Source organism: Biomphalaria glabrata, chromosome 7 (genome assembly GCF_947242115.1).
Source record: "Biomphalaria glabrata chromosome 7, xgBioGlab47.1, whole genome shotgun sequence".
Classification (NCBI taxonomy): domain Eukaryota; kingdom Metazoa; phylum Mollusca; class Gastropoda; family Planorbidae; genus Biomphalaria; species Biomphalaria glabrata.
In genome coordinates, this window is record NC_074717.1 from 30,610,954 (window position 1) to 30,632,876 (window position 21,923).

General features: G+C 36.2%; 2 protein-coding genes across 3 annotated transcripts in view; one reads left to right on the forward strand and one right to left on the reverse strand.

Annotated features, from left to right (window-relative positions):
• The window catches only part of LOC106072424 (sodium- and chloride-dependent transporter XTRP3-like), a 58,303-nt gene extending 46,456 nt beyond the window's left edge, over positions 1-11,847 (forward strand). For both annotated transcript variants that reach the window (XM_056036438.1, XM_056036440.1), the window contains exons 7-14: positions 638-799; positions 2,403-2,513; positions 4,211-4,412; positions 5,030-5,139; positions 5,948-6,149; positions 7,076-7,235; positions 7,881-8,043; positions 8,452-11,847. In XM_056036438.1, coding sequence (XP_055892413.1) covers positions 638-799; positions 2,403-2,513; positions 4,211-4,412; positions 5,030-5,139; positions 5,948-6,149; positions 7,076-7,235; positions 7,881-8,043; positions 8,452-8,685 — 1,344 coding nt within the window. In that variant the 3' untranslated portion in view covers positions 8,686-11,847. The remainder of the gene's footprint in view (positions 1-637; positions 800-2,402; positions 2,514-4,210; positions 4,413-5,029; positions 5,140-5,947; positions 6,150-7,075; positions 7,236-7,880; positions 8,044-8,451) is intronic.
• Positions 11,848-12,627: 780 nt separating this feature from the next.
• LOC106072426 (neuropilin and tolloid-like protein 1) lies at positions 12,628-19,429 on the reverse strand. Its single transcript, XM_013232799.2, has 4 exons — positions 19,099-19,429; positions 17,979-18,224; positions 16,361-16,489; positions 12,628-13,631 (listed from the first exon to the last, which is right to left on the reverse strand). The coding sequence occupies exons 1-4, from the start codon at positions 19,202-19,204 to the stop codon at positions 13,396-13,398; spliced, it is 717 nt and encodes a 238-aa protein (XP_013088253.2). The 5' UTR covers positions 19,205-19,429; the 3' UTR covers positions 12,628-13,395.
• Positions 19,430-21,923: the final 2,494 nt, after the last annotated feature.

Below are 21,923 nucleotides of genomic sequence, written 5' to 3' on the forward strand. Positions count from 1 at the left end.
TTTTAGTCATCTGATACTTGAAACGAATGTTTCAATTCATTTATTATTATCAAATCTTATAATAGAAAATAGAAACAAAAAATGTACCGGCTTATGTACAGAGTCAAGCTTGGATTGGTAGCGGATCTGTCTTAGATTACGTCATCTTTAAATTCATTTCACCATCCTTAGATTACGTCATCCTTCAATGAATTCCAGCGGTCTTAGATTATGTTAGTCTTAGATTAATTCCAGCGGTCTTAGATTATGTTAGTCTTAAATTAATTTCAGGGGTCTTAGATTATGTTAGTCTTGGATTAATTCCAGCGGTCTTAGATTATGTTAGTCTTAAATTAATTCCAGCGGTTTTAGATTATGTTAGTCTTGGATTAATTCCAGCGGTCTTAGATTAAGTCAGCCTTACATTAATTCCATTAGTCTTAGATTATGTTAACCTTAAACTAATTCTATTGGTCTTAGATTAAGTCAGCCTTAAATTAATTCTAGTGGTTTTATATTACGTCAGCCTTAAATTAAATCTAGTGGTTTTATATTACGTCAGCCTTAGATAACAACATTTCTATTTCTGTGCATGTACTATTCGGGGTATGGTCTTCACAGTTTGAGAACTAACATTTTTGTCCTTTCATCTTGCAAGAAAAGCAGTCCGCCAAGCTACTTCTGGTACAGGGAAACACTCAACACGGCACCATCGATAGAGTCCACTCCAGTATTTAACTGGAAGATAGCTCTGGGACTGGTCATTGCCTGGACAGTGGTCTTTCTATGCATAATTAAGGGTATTAAATCAACAGGAAAGGTAACTTAAGCATTTTAGTGTAGACAATTATTAGTTGCTGTGTTAGTCCCTTACTGGATCTCTCTCTCTCTCTCTCTCTCTCTCTGTCTCTCTCTTTCTCTCTCTCTCTCTCTCTCTCTCTCTCTGTACTTCTCTTACAATGACCTCTGTGTATTTAACTTTGTCAAAGGAAGACTTGAGGACGTGACAAAGATCTGAAAGTGTTCTCACACTGTAGTTTCTCTTCCTGACCCTACTCGTGCTACGTAAATAGCAAGATTACATGGCAGTGGCGTTATACTTAATGTAAAAAAGCATTTAGAACATTCATTAGGGGGTCCACTTTAAGTGTGGGCCCGGGGGGAAATTTAGAATTTTGATCCCCCACCCAAGCTACGCCATTGGCTGATTTCAAATGTGTCCAATTCTTTGTTACTAAAGACCTACACATAGTAAATAAAATATTATACATTAAAATACATTCTAGACTTACATACGAAGTATAACATCACCTTAATAAATAATTAGATCCGATTTTTAACACATCAATCAAATTATGATCTAGATAGTACTTAGCCTTGAAAGTAAATCCCAGTAGTTTTATAAGGAATGTGCTTTCTTCCATATCATCACGTGATACACATAAAATTACTCCAATCTAGAAAAAATGATAGCACAAATCAAACAGGTTTCCTACTTTACACTTGTCAAGACCAATGATAACATGAGGCTCTATTTCATTTCAACAGGAACAAATGACATAATTTGTTTGACATTTCAACATGAAACAATGACATAATTTGTTTGACATTTCAACAGGAACCAATGGCATAATTTGTTTGACATTTTAACAGGAACCAATGGCATAATTTGTTTGACATTTCCACAGGAACCAATGACATAATTTGTTTGACATTTCAACAGGAACCAATGACATAATTTGTTTGACATTTCAACAGGAACCAATGACATAATTTGTTTGACATTTCAACAGGAACCAATGACATAATTTGTTTGACATTTCAACAGGAACCAATGACATAATTTTTTGACATTTCCACAGGAACCAATGACATAATTTGTTTGACATTTCAACAGGAACCAAATGACATAATTTGTTTGACATTTCAACAGGAACCAATGACATAATTTGTTTGACATTTCAACAGGAACCAATGGCATAATTTGTTTGACATTTTAACAGGAACCAATGGCATAATTTGTTTGACATTTCCACAGGAACCAATGACATAATTTGTTTGACATTTCAACAGGAACCAATGACATAATTTGTTTGACATTTCAACAGGAACCAATGACATAATTTGTTTGACATTTCAACAGGAACCAATGACATAATTTGTTTGACATTTCAACAGGAACCAATGACATAATTTTTTGACATTTCCACAGGAACCAATGACATAATTTGTTTGACATTTCAACAGGAACCAAATGACATAATTTGTTTGACATTTCAACAGGAACCAATGACATAATTTGTTTGACATTTCAACAGGAACCAATGACATAATTTGTATGACATTTCCACAGGAACCAATGACATAATGTGTTTGACATTTCCACAGGAACTAATGACATAATGTGTTTAACATCTCCACAGGTTGTGTATGTGACAGCCACGTTTCCTTACTTTGTCCTTGTCATCTTCTTTTTCCGCGGCATCACATTGGAAGGTTTTGACAAGGGATTAGAACATTTGTTTGTACCAGAGGTAATACAATCTAAACAAACATTTGTTTGTACCTGAGGTAATACAACCTAACAAAACATTTGTTTGTACCCGAGGTAATACTATCTAAGCAAACATTTGTTTGTACCAGAGGTAATACAATCTAAGCAAACATTTGTTTGTACCAGAAGTAATACAATCTAAACAAACATTTGTTTGTACCCGAGGTAATACAATCTAAACAAACATTTGTTTGTACCAGAGGTAATACAATCGAAACAAACATTTGTTTGTACCAGAAGTAATACAATAAAAACAAACATTTGTTTGTACCAGAGGTAATACAATCTAAACAAACATTTGTCTGTACCAGAGGTAATACAATCTAAACAAACATTTGTTTGTACCAGAGGTAATACAATCGAAACAAACATTTGTTTGTACCAGAAGTAATACAATAAAAACAAACATTTGTTTGTACCAGAGGTAATACAATCTAAACAAACATTTGTTTGTACCAGAAGTAATACAATAAAAACAAACATTTGTTTGTACCAGAGGTAATACAATCTAAACAAACATTTGTCTGTACCAGAGGTAATACAATCTAAACAAACATTTGTTTGTACCAGAGGTAATACAATCTAAACAAACATTTGTCTGTACCAGAGGTAATACAATCTAAACAAACATTTGTTTGTACCAGAGGTAATACAATCTAAACAAACATTTGTTTGTACCAGAAGTAATACAATAAAAACAAACATTTGTTTGTACCAGAGGTAATACAATCTAAACAAACATTTGTCTGTACCAGAGGTAATACAATCTAAACAAACATTTGTTTGTACCAGAGGCAATACAATCTAATAAGACAATTGTTTGCACCAGAGGTAATACAATATAAATAAACAATTGTTTTTTATTTATTTGTAACGAAACAAAACTTTATTCTTTCACTAATGTATTGACATCTCAAGTTACGAATAAGGAATAACTCAGAGTCAAAAGCTACATTCCTAGCGTGTTCCTTCCTCCCTAAACACACATTGTACCTCCCAGATCTGTGCATTGTCTTGTTTCATCAATTTCAAGCGCTTCTTCAATAATGTAGACGGCAGGGTTTGAACTCGGGACCATTGAGACGACAGTCCAAATATGTGTTGCTCCCTAGGCAGCATTCTGAAATTGCATTATCAAATATATATTATGTGATTTGTAAAGGGTGTGGAGACTGTGTGTTAGGTGTAGGAAGTTATTTTGGTTGTGAATGAATATTATTTTATAAATGGTATTTTTCCTTTTTATATTGGCATAAGTAGAAATGCAACCTCTCTACAAAATCGGAAAAAAATTTTCGATTCATTTGTAGAATTATTTTCTTTCCGTTCACCTCTGAGCTGATGTGTAGGTTACATACAACAGATGAGCATTTAGCTTCACGTCATAGAGCAATCTTTGTAATGACCATGTCTAGTCCCATAGATATTTAGAACATGTTACATATATTTAAATAATGTAATGACCATGTCTAGTCCAATAGATCTTTAGAACATGTTACGTATATTTAAATAATGTAATGACCATGTCTAGTCCAATAGATTTTTAGAACATGTTACATATATTTAAATAATGTAATGACCATGTCTAGTCCAATAGATTTTTAGAACATTTTACATATATTTAACTCACACATATGAGTCACACATTACAAACTTGATTAACTGTTATCTCTACAGTGGCACAGAGTGTTGGACCCTGAGGTCTGGCTGGATGCAGCCACTCAGATCTTCTATTCCTTTGGTCTTGGTTTTGGCTGCCTTATCGCCCTTGCCTCCTACAACCCAGTCAGAAGTGACTTCCTCAGGGACACTTTCATCGTCACTATATGCGACTTCTTCACCTCAATATTTACAGCGATAGTTGTGTTTAGTATACTAGGTAAGAGAACTCTCTTGAACTTATAAAAAGAAATAGACATTAACAATGTTTGTAATACAATATAACATATATATATAAACAATAAACTAGCAAACTCCAGCGTTATTTTTTATTGTTTTATTTTTACCGTTAGGGAGTAGATGCAGACAACAATTACATACAACTGGCAGCCACAAAAACTTTTGTTCCTTTAACCATGATATTTTTTAATCAAATTCAACTTTAGAACACAAACTTCACTTGAAATGTTTGAATGAGTCTCTTGCATAAATGTACATTTCATTTGCGTCTTTATAATTTTTTGTTGTGGAAAGCTTATACCAACTCTGTCTGTCTGTCTGATGCAAATCTTGTACACGTTATGTCTCCCACTTCCCGTTCGCGGATCAAGTTGAAACTTTACATAATTATGAATTGTTGAAGACAATACACGAATCAATCATAACATTAACAATTTAGATAATTATTTAGTAGTAATTAATATATGAATTTTGTTATATTTTTTTTTAAATTATATAAATAATATATAAAAATATAAGTGTGCGGTTCTTTCCCTTATATATGGTTTTTAAATTAAAAAAAAATATTTTGCCTGTTTTCTTTTAATGTATCATCAGGTTTTAAAGCAACTCTTCAGTTTAAAGACTGTTTAAAAAAACACAATGTCATCAACCAGACTGAAGACTCCAGCCATCCAGCCTGTGACTTTCAAAAGATCATTTCAGAGGTTTGAGAAGTACTATGTTTTAAATTCTGAAATAACATGTTGACGTCATGTTGACTTGATGTTGACGTCAAGTTGACTCAAGCCTTCAAGTTGACATCATGTTGACTTTATTTTTGTTTTCTGTTTGTCACAGACGTTTTCTAAGAGAATTTGTCTCTGCCTAAACCTTTTTTTAAAACCTTTTTTTTTAAACCTTTCTTTTAAAACCTTTTTTATTTAGTTTCTTTTTTTTTGTCGGCAAATGTTACAAAATTTTACAAAGAGCACATAGTTACAAGGAAAATTACAAGAAATTTTATCAAAATAGCTGTTCTCATGACCTGTTTTAGAATCATTTACTCCGCCTCTGTTCCCACCTTTTTTGAATGAAATACAGACCTCTATATACGGTCACTAAATAATGTAACAAATATGTGTATTATGTTGACAAGATGGTGATTTTAGTGGGCGAGCTGATGACGTCACACACTTCATCTTTCCTGAGAAATTTTTTTTTTTTACGGTAACGTTGCAGACATGAAAACTTTTTGCCACTGTCAAGGACACTATACAGAAATGTTTTTCTTATTTCCTTTTCTGAATCCTACCAGAGTCAGGATAACAATGACTTTAGTTCAAAGTTCAAAGGTCTTGCCATTGAGATAAGAAATTGACATGTTTGACAGTTTTACGGAACATTGACAAGAACTAAAGAAGAATAGTTTGTCTATTAAGGGGAGAGAAAGACATCAGGGGAGAGAATTTTAAATAACTCTATTTGATCAATTAACAAACAATATTTGTTCTTTTCTTTTTGTTTCTTATCTAGTCAGCCTCGGGAACTGGTCTAGCATTCATTGCATTCACTGAGGCGATCAATCAATTCCCTCTGGCGCCCCTGTGGGCGGTATTGTTTTTCTTAATGCTCTTAACCTTGGGGCTGGACTCCATGTTCGGCACGCTGGAAGGAGCTATCACTTCCTTCAACGATATGATGCTGCTTCCCCGGATACGGAAGGAGTTTGTTTGTGGTATGTTGTCTTGTCAATCGTCATTTTAGAGAGTTTGGTGCAAAGTTTCATTTTAAATTTATTCATAGTGTAGTGCAGCTGGGCCGTATCTCCTGTTTAATAGAAGTACTGCTGCAGACCTGTTAAGAGGACTACATAAATTTTTTTTTTCGCTTTAACGAAGCTCGACCCTGGCAGTGCCAGAGAATGAAGATTAGCTCATTTGTACAAATAAAAAAAAAACTTAATCCAAAAAGATATGACACCTTCGAGGCCCTAAACATCCCTAAGAAAATGTTTGTTGTCTGCCTGAGGGGGGTACTAGTGGAGACCTACCACATCACCAAAAAAATTCCTTAGCGAACACTATTATGGGGATTATAATGAATTTTGTTTATCTTTAACGACTTTCAACCCTTTGTCCGGTAAAAAGTTTGTAAACGTTATTTCTCCCACACACAGTGTCATATCAAGTTGAAATTTTGCACAATTATTTCTTGTACCTGACAAAACAAGAATCGATTTAAAAAAATAAACCAATTAGCTAATTAACTATTGATAATTAATTATTTTGTTTGGAATCGAACAAGGGAAAGAAATCGTACCTTTAGCCTGAGTGAAAAAAATTATTTTATTCATTTAAAAATCGATCACTGTAACATTCACACAGATACCTCCTTCTCCCCCCCCCCTCCCTTTCCCAACTGATCCAGACAAGTGATAGGGTCAGGGAGCATTGAGAAAGGTAAAAGCATGAAATTGCTATATCTAGTTCAATAGTTCAATGAAGTTTGCTGCCAACTATCCAAACTCGATTCTGGAAGTGGTAGAGAAAGTAAATCAATTCATTTTTGCAACAATAATACATTGGCACTTCTTAAACTAAGAGAAGAGTTGGATATCTTCACTGATATAGACGTTTCCATCGCTAATTTTGTCCTCTCCAGGGGCTGTATGCTTGATTTGTTTACTGCTGTCCATGTGTTTCGCCACATCCACTGGACCTTACGTGTTTGCATTGTTTGATTCCTTCTGTGCAAACATACCTTTACTTCTTGTTGGCTTTATCGAATGTGTAGCAGTGTCTTTCGTCTATGGCCTCAAACAGTAAGTAGACCGTGTAGCAATGTCTTTCATCTAGGACCTCAAACAGTAAGTAGACCGTGTACAAAAGTCTTTCATCTAGGGCCTCAAACAGTACGTAGACTTTCATCTACGGCAATGGTTCCCAAACTGTGTTCCGCGTAACCCTAGTGTTCCTCGAGGCCTCAATAGGTACTCAACAAAAACCTCATCTTTATTTACAAAAGCTTCATCCATCTAGTATCTACAAAAGCCTCATTTATCAAGTATTTACAAAAGCCTCATCTAATATTTACCAAAGCCTCATCCATCTAGTATTTACAAAAGCCTCATCCATCTAGTATTTACAAAAGCCTCATCCCTCTAGTATTTACAAAAGCTTCATCCATCTAGTATCTACAAAAGCCTCATTTATCAAGTATTTACAAAAGCCTCATCTAATATTTACCAAAGCCTCATCCATCTAGTATTTACAAAAGCCTCATCCATCTAGTATTTACAAAAGCCTCATCCATCTAGTATTAACAAAAGCCTCATCTATCAAGTATTTACAAAAGCCTCATCTAATATTTATCAAAGCCTCATCCATCTAGTATTTACAAAAGCCTCATCCATCTAGTATTTACAAAAGCCTCATCTATTAAGTGTGTCAATGTTCCTTCTCATCAGAATCAGTGACGACATTGAGTTGATGTTAGGACGACGTCCATCTTACTTCTGGCTCATTTGTTGGCGTTACGTCATGCCTGTAGCTGTCATTATCATTTTACTGTCCAGTGTGATAGAGATCATGGTCAAGGGAGTTTATTACGAGGCCTGGGACGCTGACAAGGTGAAATAGTATTGTAATTTGTAAGTCAGTAGCCTACAAATGAGTGCACCTAAAGCACCCTCTTTGTACAGCTCTAGTTAAACTGGTCAATTCAAAACAAGACTCTGATCACATCTACGTGTGAATATATTCTACATAAATATAATATAACCGTTTTAAGAATATTTTTTTATTGTTTTATTTGTTACTAGCTTATTTCAAAGGGTCATGCACTGACATATATAATAATCTAATAGCCACTGTTATTATTCTATCAAGAGCCTGAAGCTTTTTAGAATGAGATGTCACTAGGCAAAAGATTGTTAGTTTAATTAAGTCGAAGTAAATCATAATGTTATAAAAAATATTGTTGGTCCTTAAGGAAATCATTTTGTTAGGTTATAGAGTGATGGTTCTTTTTTTTTTCAGGCTATTGCAGTGATGCTTCCCTGGCCATGGTGGTGTAAGGTCCTTGCTGCCTTCCTAATCCTCTCCTCTGTGCTGTGTATACCGGGGCTTGCCCTGTTGCACCACCTGGGGGTCTCCATACTCCCTCACGAGACTCCTGCATTCTTTCCATCTGAAGAACTCAAGGAGGAATATGGCCTGAACACCCACAAAATCAATCACTTTGAACGAGTAGTGCTAGGATTCAAAGAGTGAAGTGAAGCCTAAACTTAGAAAACATTCAATTGTGTTTGGAAAACAATTTGAAGATGTTCTGATTTTAGTGAACTTTCAACGATTCACACACACACACACACACACAAATTCTAAATATTATGTATAGTAGGTAGATCTACTGGATGAAACATTTTGAATACGAGATTGTAACGTGTATCAGAAGTACGTCATTGTTGGACATGAAATAAAACTTATCAGAAAGCAAAGCTGTTATCAATCAAGTCTCTAAAGTATCCCAACCACAGAATCTTTTATAGATATACATGGGTAGCACTGTTTGACATCAAGAGAAAGAATGTAGTCTTATAGTTCTATGATCATAAAACGTTAAAAAGAAAATATTTCGAGTGATACTTTGCAGAATTCTTGTGCTCAGTTTTAAAATGTGTATTATTGATTCTATCGACAAGACTAACATTTATAACTTGGTTTTAGATCTCTACTGCTCGATGTTCAAAAACCAAAGGATACAATTTTAGAACCCTTTCAAAACAAAGTGAGTTTCTTAGGCTCCAGCTAGTTCCAGTATAGGGGCACCATGGCTGCAGGTACATGAACCAACCTCCTGTGACGTGGAGATGTATTTGATGGATTACATTTGGTCTAGCTTATTGATGTATGCACAAATAGGATGCAATTAAGTTATCTTATGTAAGCAAGCTATTCTATTGGCAAGTCTCTTACAGTGTCGCCATATTTGGTTGTTAATTTTTTAGTTGATTTTGTTGTTTTGTAAGTAAGTGAGAATTGTGTTTCAATTAATGTCCGTACAGCGATATGGGATTTCAATTCTCAATCACCTTCATATACATAGACTCGGAATGCTAGTGAATAGTATAGACTAGTATAGAGCTACTTCAGCTTTATCTGTTTGAGAAAAGTATCCGATCATTCCATGACTGTGATAGTGTTAATGATTTATATATTTATGTTTTGGTTTTGTTGTTTTTCTGGTTAAGAAAAATAATTTTTGTGCCCAGAATCTTTCTTTGTGTGTGTGTGTGTTTATGTTTCTACCTGTATATTTCTGTCTGTCTCTCTCTCTCTCATCTGGCTATTCTTGTTTTTTTTTTGTTTTTATTTTTTTTTTTTTAGTTTATATTGTTACTTTCAAAGTTCTATACAAGTTCATTGATATTAAAACGTTATTGATAGTAATGTTGATGCTATTTCATCTTTGATAGTAATTTTCATTTTTTCGAAAACGCCAAGCTTAAGAATTATTTCATTTAGATTTTAGAGTTTAGAGGGTGATGTCCCTTGCACATTCCATGGTTTGTGACATTTGTGTCCTTGTAGCGTTGATTGATTTGATTTTGATTTTAGGCACATCGGCACAATTTAGGCCATGTCGTGCCTGCAGTCCTTTAAGGACTACTCTCTCTCTACATTGGAGGGAATTGTGTTCTAATGTATCCAGCTGGTCTACCTTTTTATTTATTTTAGTTCAAATGACATGTGATTGGTGGCCGTTCAATGAGATAACCATTTAGTGTGCAAGTGTACATCAAGTCAGGTTGGTCAGTGAGTCTACGGCAAGACACGGCACTTTCAAAGCTCTGTTCTGTAACATCTCACCGCGTAATCCCCGAAGCCCGTTTTCACATATTCAGCCGTACTTTTTTTTTTTTTAAGTTTTTTTTTCCTTCCAGAGAAAACCGTGTAATGTGCAAGTGGCCTAGCACTAAGGTATATGTATTGATTGGTGTACCATACAGAGTTTCTGTGACAGACAGTGAAAACCTTTTGAATTCATTTACATAAATAATTTTGAAATGTACAATGGATCAAAACAGTTTCGCTGCATGCTTACATTTTCTTCAAATTTCAAACTTACTTTTACATTTTACTATTCAAAAAGTTAAAGATATATTAATCGCTATTTTATATAACAGAATCTAGAGCTGTTCATATAGTCTCTACTACTTCACATAACACGTTAAAGCTAGCCACCTGTTTGCATAACGGTTGTGAATGTCCGTAGTCTCGGACTAAGAATTATTATCTATGAACATGATCATTCCAAAGGATTTAAAGCTATAGTTTATATTGACATACAATATGCTGAAATTGTGTGTTTTTGGGTCAAGTGGCTCCCTGTCGATTGATTCGGACAACCGTTGTGATTCCCAATGCCATTCCCTGCATCTTGCATGAGGCTTGAGCTCGGACGTTTTAATCTTTTCTGAACAAGCTTCCAAAGCTTATAAACTTAACAAATCGAGTTCAGGCTACAACTCAGTAGTAAGAAACAGAGGCCAGGCTACAACTCAGTAGTAAGAAACAGAGGCCAGGCTACAACTCAGTAGTAAGAAACAGAGGCCAGGCTACAACTCAGTAGTAAGAAACAGAGGCCAGGCTACAACTCAGTAGTAAGAAACAGAGGCCAGGCTACAACTCAGTAGTAAGAAACAGAGGCCAGGCTACAACTCAGTAGTAAGAAACAGAGGCCAGGCTACAACTCAGTAGTAAGAAACAGAGGCCAGCTTACGACTGAACAAGATGAAAATATTCCTTAGAGACTTGATATATTCTTGTGTTCGTGTCTTCTGTTTTATAATGTAGAACTTTGAACTGTTGTTTTTAAATATATATAAGGTTGTTTTTTCGCTGTTAGATTTTGTCAAATTTTTAAATAATATTCCACTATGCAAATAGTGTAAACTCCTAATGTGTCCAAATACATTTATTAGTAGAACATGTTTTAGTTTGAAAGCAGTTCGCAATGACTATATTGTGAACATTTTATAAATTGGATAGTTTGAACTCGTGTTCATAATCAAGACAGTGTTTAGTATTCGTTCTTTAGACGTTGGTGGTGGCACAAACTTTTGGCTTTTGATGGCCAATGAAGAAACAAAAGGTTGTCAAGCTAATTTCTAAGAAGCTTTGGTTGCGGTGGCATAAGGCCGTCCCTGGCCGTTGTTTTTTTTTAACCTTTCTTTGTATTTTAGATAGCAATAAAATTAGTCAGCCATCTTGTCATTGGTGTTGTCCCACTAAGTTACAATGTTTAGATAAAATCTTACATCATTCTCTACCCTCATCTATTTGTAGTGCTTGAGAAGTAGTGATTCACAGCTTAAGTATCTGTTAGTATGTTTCTTGTTGTTATATCATTAAATAATTTAAAGACCTGAATACTGCGTTGCGTTCTGTTTCTTTTTACGATCATGTTTTTTAAAGTCACGTTTTGTTTCGTTGTTTTTTTTACTTGTGTGTCGTCCATGGGAACAGTTTTTAATAAGCACAGAAATATACTGCAAGACACTCAGTGTTAGTCGTGAAAAAATAAATATGCATGTCGCAACTGGGTCAGCATTGTCAGGTCAAATATTGCATACTTCCATAACCTTCTCAATCGAGCACGAGGTCTTAGTATTTTAAGTAGTATAAAAAGTGAAGACCTTGCGATCTAAAGGGCAGATGATGTAAAGGTCATCTGTTTCTATATCCGACGGTAAACAAGATTGTTTTGTGGCCATCACAAATCACAACAAACAAAACGCTTCACTTTCCCAAACTAATGTCAGGTGCCCAATAGAGTCGGGTGGACTCAAGGGCGCCCCAAAAATCATGAAATTAAAATCCCAGTGTGGCCGAAGCCGGGACGTCCCGGTTCGAAACCAAGTATTGTACCACTCAGCCACCACTTCCTTTTGTGAATCTTTTTTTTTAAATTCTAATTGTTAAAAAATGTAACAGACAACCACGAATGCCCAACACAGTTTACACAGAACATATTGAACACACACAGTTTACACAGAACATATTGAACACACACAATAATTATTACGTATCACATTAACGCACAAGAAATTTGAACACACAAGACATTTAACACCTAAAACATTTAAGACAGCACTCTTAGTGCATAACACATTGAACATAAAGTGCATTTAAACTCATATTTAATTTTAGCATACACCAAGGGGTTCTGTAACTTCTGTATGACACATGACGCGACGTTCAGTCTTGTAAACAATGCTTGCATTAAACCCAAACATTACTTTTAATATCATGTCTAGATGTTGAAAGTTTCCATACCGCCATCCTAAGGTTCAATTCACTTCTGCTAATGTGCTGTCACGTGACAATGTCATAGAGCCAATCGCTGCGCGTAGATATTTGTTACATAATCTCATTAACTCTAAAATTGGCTTCTTCATTCAAAGCGTTATTTGTTGAAAGATGCACTTTTACTGGAGTCAAAATGATAAAGAAGCCAAAGGTAGATTTGAAAGAATTGAACAATAAACTATGTGTAACTATAAAACTTGTGTTTTCTCTGTGTGGCCAGTGGACTAGCCACTTATTTTGTGACCTTCTTCTTCTTCGTTCTCATTCGACATGTCCGAGGGTCCAGATCAGTAATCCTATATCTGAGATGAACCGCGCAGTGGTTTCCAGATCAGGCAGTTCTCCATATAGATTTTGTTCTATGGGAGGGACAGAGTCTTGTTCGGGCCTCCTGATATAGTAATTTTGGTACCAATATATATTTAATATAGGCCAATATAAATCTATATTTACAAAATCATTAGAATGATTTTAAAAGAAAAAAAAGGTATCTATAAATACAAACAGATATGTATTTAAAAAAAAAAGGATTTGGAGTTTGACATAGTATAGGAAGAATGTTGATTATTTTTAGTCCTAGATGGTTTCTTGTGCTTCTAATGTACCCGCTCATCCCGACACTCTCTCGCGACGTATCCGCCTCTGGCGCCTAAATAAGTATACGCCCAGAATGATGGCCAACACCACAGCTACAACGACCACAGCTATGATGATGGCGATGACCGTCTTGGCTCTGAGGACGCAGATGTCCGACTCGTCGCCGCAGTTGTCCAGCCCGTTGCAGTATAGCTCGCTGGCGATACAGTGGTCGTTCCTGCAGGCGTAAGTCCCTCCAGTGCAAGGAGCTGTGTACATTTAAAAAATAAAGTGTTTCAATATGATAGCTTCATGAATTAGAAAGTATATGTTGATCTAATTGTGTTGCGTGCTAGGTGTGTTTCCACAGAGCAGGAAGAAGATTAACATGAAACATTAAAACTTTTTTTTTTACAAAGCTTATATCAAGTCACTCTGTCTGTCTGTCTGTCTGTCTAATTTCGGATCAAATTGAAACTTCGCACAATTATTCATTGGCGTAGACAAGACATGAATCAATAAAAAGTAACCGATTAGTCCATTAATTACTGGTACTTTATAATTATTATGTTTGATACAGACAAGGGAAACTAATCCTTCAGTATTCACAGATATGACTTAATTTGTTTGTTAAGTCCACTTAAATCATTGTACACGCTATTTCTCACACACGCATTCTCCGATCATGTTGAAACCTTAAACAATTATTTAGTGTACCTAACCAAACACGAATTAATCAACAAAATACCCAATTAGTCAATTATTATTGGTAACTAAATTTATTTTTTTATATTGAACAATGGAAATAACTTGTACATTATTGATTGATATACTTTTTAAGAGCGGAATTCTTCACCTTTAGACAAGCTGTTGTTTTTTTTTAAAGATTTTTTTATTTTATTTTGCTTGTTTTTAAAGCCTATTCCTTCTTTATCAACCTGGTGAGAGTGGTTACTTTGCTATTAATAACTAATGGATGAAGGAATATTTTTTTACCCCCGCCTCAATCCTCTCCCCAGCCTAAAACAACCTGGCTACGCCCATTTATTCATCTACTGAGAGTATTTCAATTCTAGTTCAGTGATTTAGATCTAGACTTGTTTTTATTAAAAGACGTGAGTCTAGCCTAGAATACTGGATGTAACTAGGGATGTGATATGGAATTTCTAGTTCTATTCTCTGTCCAATGTCCATGTTCAACTCATGAAGCTAATAGAATTAATTTAGATGTTATCTAGATTAGATTTACGTACAAATAGATTCAAAGCTTAGATAATCTATTAATAAACTGAAAGCAACATTAAATTTAATAAACAACTTAGTTATCGGTGTTTACACTACGGCAGACTACGCCATGTTTTATAGCCAAATTTAAATGTATTTCTTTGTTTATATGGAAAATGATAACGGCAAAACTCGAGTCTTCCCAGTGAGTCCAATGAGCTAGTAATGAGCTAGTAATGAGCTAGTAATGAGCTAGTAATGAGCTAGTAATGTGCTAGTAATGAGCTAGTAATGAGCTAGTAATGTGCTAGTAATGTGCTAGTAATGAGCTAGTAATGAGCTAGTAATGAGCTAGTAATGTGCTAGTAATGAGCTAGTAATGAGCTAGTAATGTGCTAGTAATGAGCTAGTAATGAGCTAGTAATGAGCTAGTAATGTGCTAGTAATGAGCTAGTAATGTGCTAGTAATGTGCTAGTAATGAGCTAGTAATGAGCTAGTAATGAGCTAGTAATGTGCTAGTAATGAGCTAGTAATGAGCTAGTAATGTGCTAGTAATGAGCTAGTAATGAGCTAGTAATGAGCTAGTAATGTGCTAGTAATGAGCTAGTAATGAGCTAGTAATGAGCTAGTAATGTGCTAGTAATGAGCTAGTAATGAGCTAGTAATGTGCTAGTAATGAGCTAGTAATGAGCTAGTAATGTGCTAGTAATGTGCTAGTAATGAGCTAGTAATGTGCTAGTAATGAGCTAGTAATGAGCTAGTAATGAGCTAGTAATGTGCTAGTAATGAGCTAGTAATGTGCTAGTAATGAGCTAGTAATGAGCTAGTAATGAGCTAGTAATGTGCTAGTAATGAGCTAGTAATGTGCTAGTAATGTGCTAGTAATGAGCTAGTAATGAGCTAGTAATGAGCTAGTAATGTGCTAGTAATGAGCTAGTAATGTGCTAGTAATGAGCTAGTAATGAGCTAGTAATGAGCTAGTAATGTGCTAGTAATGAGCTAGTAATGTGCTAGTAATGTGCTAGTAATGAGCTAGTAATGAGCTAGTAATGAGCTAGTAATGTGCTAGTAATGAGCTAGTAATGAGCTAGTAATGTGCTAGTAATGAGCTAGTAATGAGCTAGTAATGAGCTAGTAATGTGCTAGTAATGAGCTAGTAATGAGCTAGTAATGAGCTAGTAATGTGCTAGTAATGAGCTAGTAATGAGCTAGTAATGTGCTAGTAATGAGCTAGTAATGAGCTAGTAATGTGCTAGTAATGTGCTAGTAATGAGCTAGTAATGTGCTAGTAATGAGCTAGTAATGAGCTAGTAATGAGCTAGTAATGTGCTAGTAATGAGCTAGTAATGTGCTAGTAATGAGCTAGTAATGAGCTAGTAATGAGCTAGTAATGTGCTAGTAATGAGCTAGTAATGTGCTAGTAATGAGCTAGTAATGAGCTAGTAATGAGCTAGTAATGTGCTAGTAATGAGCTAGTAATGTGCTAGTAATGAGCTAGTAATGAGCTAGTAACTCTTTTCTCAGCGATATACAGCAACTGTTTTAAATTCATAGGAAAATCGTTTTTTGAGATCCATGTCCAGGTTCCAGCCTCCTTCCTCCATGAAGTTGTGACTTGAATAGAGGCTATGTAATAAAGTAAAAGATGCCTTTTGATCTACCCAGAATCAACAAAAGTATAAAGTCGTCCAGTCGGAAAGTCCTGTCTGGCAGCACTCGAAATAAACGTTTTATATAGGAAACCATTCCATACTTCAAATCTTGACCACTTACCAAAATTAAAGGCTGTAAATACGAGGTCCACTTGATCGTTCAGAAACTGATCCTTGGTCAATCTGATCGATGCTGTCTCAGTTGACGTGATGTACGCCTTGCTGGGTCCGGCTGAGTTACACAGCTGACCTGTAGCAAAATTGATAGCTTCCTAAAACTATGTGATGAAACATGTTGAGACAAATTAGCGCGATGTATATTTCATTCAGAACTACCAGAGGAGTCTATCTCTTCAATCACAAGGCTTTCATCATTTGTTGATTATTTCAAATCTTAGATTATTGTTAAATGGTTGCATAAAAAATACTTTTGTTGTTTGTCCATTACAAGGTGGAAACAGTGTTTACATTTGCTTCCTAAAATCTTGAAAACATTGTAACATATTGTATACAGTTGAAGAAAATCAAATTGTTTCATAATAATATTTAAGGATGAGTAGTAAAGCTCTGCCTTCTGAACGAGTTGTGACGTGTTCGAATCTCTGATAAGACTGGGATTTCTTCTGACGTATGTGTCCCCTCCCCCACCCCACACTATAATTGGGTACCTAACATGAATTAGACCTTAGAAAAAGTAGCAAGTTTAGTTTGTTGTGTTGGACACACGACACCTCGTCAACCGTGGATCATAGACACAGATGAACCGTGACATTGTCTGCTCCATGGATCACGAGATCGGAAAGGGGAAATAAACCCTAACCCTGACTTTAAATCTCATTTTGCCAAATTTTCTTTTTAGGAATTTTTAATCTGTAACGTATGTCTGTTCTGTTCGAAAAGGTCATTTATTTACAAATTGTGTGTAACAGTGATATAATTATATACATATTAAAAACATCATCAAGAAGTTTGTATTTTATTAATATTATTATCATTACTATAAACTATAAACTAAAAAAACATTAAAAACCCATAGATGTTTGTATGGACTCCACATAACTAGCACATAGTAAACAAAAGTCTGTAATGTGATCACAGAGGATATACACAGACTCAACAGAGGATCACTGACCTAATAGGGGAACACTGACCTGACAGGAGAACACTGAGTTGATAGGGGATCCCTGACCTGATAGGAGAACACTGACCTGATAGGAGAACACTGACCTGATAGGAGAACACTGACCTGACAGGAGAACACTGACCTGATAGGAGAACACTGAGTTGATAGGGGATCTCTGACCTGATAGGAGAACACTGATCTGAAAGGAGAACACTGACCTGATAGGAGAACACTGAGTTGATAGGGGATCCCTGACCTGATAGGAGAACACTGACCTGAAAGGAGAACAATGAGATGATAGAGGATCACTGACCTAATAGGGGAACACTGACCTGATAGGAGAACACTGAGTTGATAGGTGATCACTGACCTAATTGGGGAACACTGACCTGATAGGGGATCATTGACCTAATAGCCGACCACTGACCTAATAGCCGACCACTGACCTGATAGGATATCACTGACCTGATAGGGGAACACTGGTCTGATAGGGAACACTGAGCTAATAGGGGATTACTAACCTAATTGGGGAATACTGACCTGATAGGGGAACACTGACCTGATAGGGGAACACTGAACTAATAGGGGAGCACTGACCTGATAGGGGAACACTGACCTGAGAGGGGAACACTGAACTGTTCGTCATCAAACAGCTGGAGGTGGTTGTTGTTGCACCCCTGCGGTGAATGGACGTTGAAGTGGTGGAACTTAAAGGTCAGCTTTTTGTTGACCGGCGCCTTGACGATCATCTGGCAGTTGGTGTCCCTCAAGGGCTGGTTTGGTCGATGCAGCAACAATCGGCCTGCTTGGACTTTGGAGATGTCCATGTCCAGTGTGTTGGAACAATAGTCTGATAAATAATCTAGATAGCAAATAGAGTCCCTTAAGTACTAGAAACATTTATGTCTATTTGATAGCGTCACGTTAGTACATGATGTCACGAGTTATGTGAAATGAATCAACTTGTTCTTTTATAATGATGTAAAGATATAAAGACTTGTGTTGATGAATAGATAGAAAGTTCGATAGGGTAATTATACATTCCCAGGTAGAAATTGTATTAAATACGATGTGTGAAAAATGTCATTTATCGCAGACGAACTATTGTATCACAAATTTAGAATATAGCTTTTTTATAAATTGTCAAAAGGTAAAAGAGGAAGATTATTTTTGCTTTTTATTGCTAAATGTAATCATAATCCTCCTTTTCATAGAACTGGGAGTCTGGGACAGTTCATAGGCCTATATAAATTTACAATACAGTTTAAGAACCTTTTTATGAAGGACTGTGCCATGCAATATGAAACAAAGAGACCAAAAAAACATAACTGTATATCGTAAGTGTCTTGCTGTTAAAAAACATAATGTTGACAACATAAGGATTAATTTTTTGACAATCATGAGATTAATCGAAAGATTAATTATTGACAACGGAGAGATTATTTTTTTTTTACGATGGAGAGATTAATTTGTATTTTTCTTATTTACGAGTTTAATTGATAATAGATATAGAAGAAAACAGTAGCAATAACTCTTTGTCTTGTAGAAATTTCAGGTTTTTAACACAAAGTTGAAGAACTTAAAATGGTTCCTGTTTTTGAAAGTAGAAATACACAATAATTAAAGCAGAATTTTCGCTGCGTGAATTGTATTTCGTTAATAAAATACTTAATTCTCTATACCTATATATAGATTGAATGTATGACTCTAGCGCAACAACAGAAAATGTTACTTACATAGAGGAACATCTGCAGCAGCGTGAGGAACACAGAAGAAAATCACAAACGAAAAAAGGATGAGGATGAGTATGACCGGATCTTGTAATGTGCCCAAAGAATACATTTTGATAACACTTTCCAGTCCAATGAATCTTCCAAAGGGTTAGGGTTAGGGTTAGACTGCTACACTTCGTTCTTTTGGCAGCATAGGAAACTATTCCGATCCATTAGAGCTTGTGACGTGTTGCTGCAGTGATTAGATCTCCATAGGAAATATTCTGGAAAGTCTAACAAGAGACTGCTGGTTCATGACTTAACAAAAAGACGCCTATAGAATCAGTGGAGTCAGTAGTTATTCTTCAATACTGACGAGAAGCGCTAGGCTTAACTTTTTCAAATTTGGAATAGATTCGATTCTAAAAAGACTCCGATACATGTCACTCGATACTAAATTTAATTTCATTTACTTAACGTTAAATAAGTCTCTTTCCCGATACAATGAATCGTTGTTGGGAAAACTTTAAAACTGGCTGGCTTAGATAATTACAGACCCGATTCGTAGATAATCTTTAAAATATTTTTTTATTCTTAAAATATATTTTAGCATCGCAGTTTCAGGATGGGATGGTATCGATTAAGGAATCGAAGTTTTTATGATTACTAGAAATCGTCACAGTCATGGAATGACAGATGGACGCAGTGATTTCGTTTGACAGAAAGTCTTCAAGTTAATGCTTGGTGAATGTATCTATCCTTCACCTACCACGATGGTATGTCCTCCCCAACTGTTGGCTGTGACCGTGTCATGATTTCAGGCGAGGGGGAGGGAAGTGTGATTGATTGGGCCCTGATCTCTAAGATGTATTCTACGCACAACTCAACCTTGAGTTTCGATCTTATCGGTAGTATAAATCTGACCATACAAATAAATTAGTTACATGGGCTAAGTTGTATTTCCTATAGATCTATATAACAGTTTCAAGGACCGAAACTAATTGATCGATTTTCTAATGATATTTTTTGAAGCTTTAAAAATGAACGAAACTGTCCAAAGTTTATAAGTTTTAATCACGAAATAGAGAGATGGAGGATCATGGAGGGCATAGAATGTAAACCAAAAGACTTCAACTCTTCGATCTTCTTCTTATGTCTTTTCAATTTCATGTTGAGATTCTCAGCATTTTGGATCATCAAGTGGAAGCTTCTTAATTGACATCAAACACACAGATGTATGTACTACAACTTTTAAAATTAATTAATGGCGAATTTTTTTAAATGTTTCGAATTCTCTGATTGTAAAAAAAGTAAAACATAAAAACTTGTCTGGCTTTGTTTCCCTACAGTCACAACACATCAGCCTCTAAGCCCTTCCCTACAGTCACAACACATCAGCCTCTAAGCCCTTCCCTACAGTCCAAACACATCAGCCTCTAAGCCCTTCCCTACAGTCCAAACACATCAGCCTCTAAGCCCTTCCCTACAGTCCAAACACATCAGCCTCTAAGCCCTTCCCTACAGTCCAAACACATCAGCCTCTAAGCCCTTCCCTACAGTCCAAACACATCAGCCTCTAAGCCCTTCCCTACAGTCCAAACACATCAGCCTCTAAGCCCTTCCCTACAGTCCAAACACATCAGCCTCTAAGCCCTTCCCTACAGTCCAAACACATCAGCCTCTAAGCCCTTCCCTACAGTCCAAACACATCAGCCTCTAAGCCCTTCCCTACAGTCCAAACACATCAGCCTCTAAGCCCTTCCCTACAGTCCAAACACATCAGCCTCTAAGCCCTTCCCTACAGTCCAAACACATCAGCCTCTAAGCCCTTCCCTACAGTCCAAACACATCAGCCTCTAAGCCCTTCCCTACAGTCCAAACACATCAGCCTCTAAGCCCTTCCCTACAGTCCAAACACATCAGCCTCTAAGCCCTTCCCTACACTGAAATATTTTGTCCACGCTCATGTTTTTTTTTGTTTATTGTAAATGTCACACGTGCACCGCGATCCTCTAATAGCCTTGACTCTCCAGGTAAACAAATACATCAAAATGTGGTTTTGAAATTCTAGGTTCAAGTTGGACAGTAGAGTTTAAACAAGCCCCTCATTTCTACAGGAAGGAATGTTAATGTAACTTTATCCATTCTGGTGACCTTTAGACCTTGACATTGAACTTAGTGACACTGATGAATTTGATTGGTTCTCCACAACGAAAAGCCGCTTTCCTTCACTCATCTCCTCTCATTTGTTCCTTGAATTTCATCGTAAGGGCTGCTGTGACGTAGAGGGTGCTGTGACGTAGGGTTGCTGTGACGTAGGGGTGTGGTGAGGTAGGGGTGCTGTGACGTAGAGGGTGTTGCGACAGTTCGCCTAAGCAAACCCCTTCACTTTTTTGAATGACCCTATCTTCATGTTCCGTCCACTGTACCAGGAAGGATGACAGCCAGTGTGTGGACTTGTAACAAAAAATACAAACTTGTTGTCTTCATGTCCTGGTATCTGACACGCAACAGTTTCCTTAGACGCTGAAGAACAAAAGGAAATGGCCAGCACAGCAACAAGATGTATTAAAACGAAATACGTGTGACATAGAGAGGGACATATCAGTAGCACATCAAAGGACATGACATCATCTCATCAGCTGTCCCTTGATTTTCATCGTAGTGGTGCTGTGACAGTTCGCGTCACCAAATCCCTCCACTTTTCCCAGTCAGCAGCTGTTCTTAGCAGGATATCAAGAGAGAGGCTGGTCCATTCTTTTACATTGTCCAGCCAGCTGTTCTTTGGACCACCATTTTTTCGTGCTCCCTCCACTGGACCTTGAAGGGTGACTTTTAATTGTCAGTCA

What these genes read in the sequence shown, in the direction of transcription:
- LOC106072426 (XM_013232799.2), bottom strand. Translation starts at nt 19,204, where the DNA reads ATGTATTCTTTGGGCACATTACAAGATCCGGTCATACTCATCCTCATC. An exon ending in TGCTGCAGATGTTCCTCTAT is followed by an intron (nt 18,225 to 19,098) that starts GTAAGTAACATT and finishes TTTGCTATCTAG; the next exon opens with ATTATTTATCAGACTATTGT. An exon ending in ATTTACAGCCTTTAATTTTG is followed by an intron (nt 13,632 to 16,360) that starts GTAAGTGGTCAA and finishes AAATGTACACAG; the next exon opens with CTCCTTGCACTGGAGGGACT.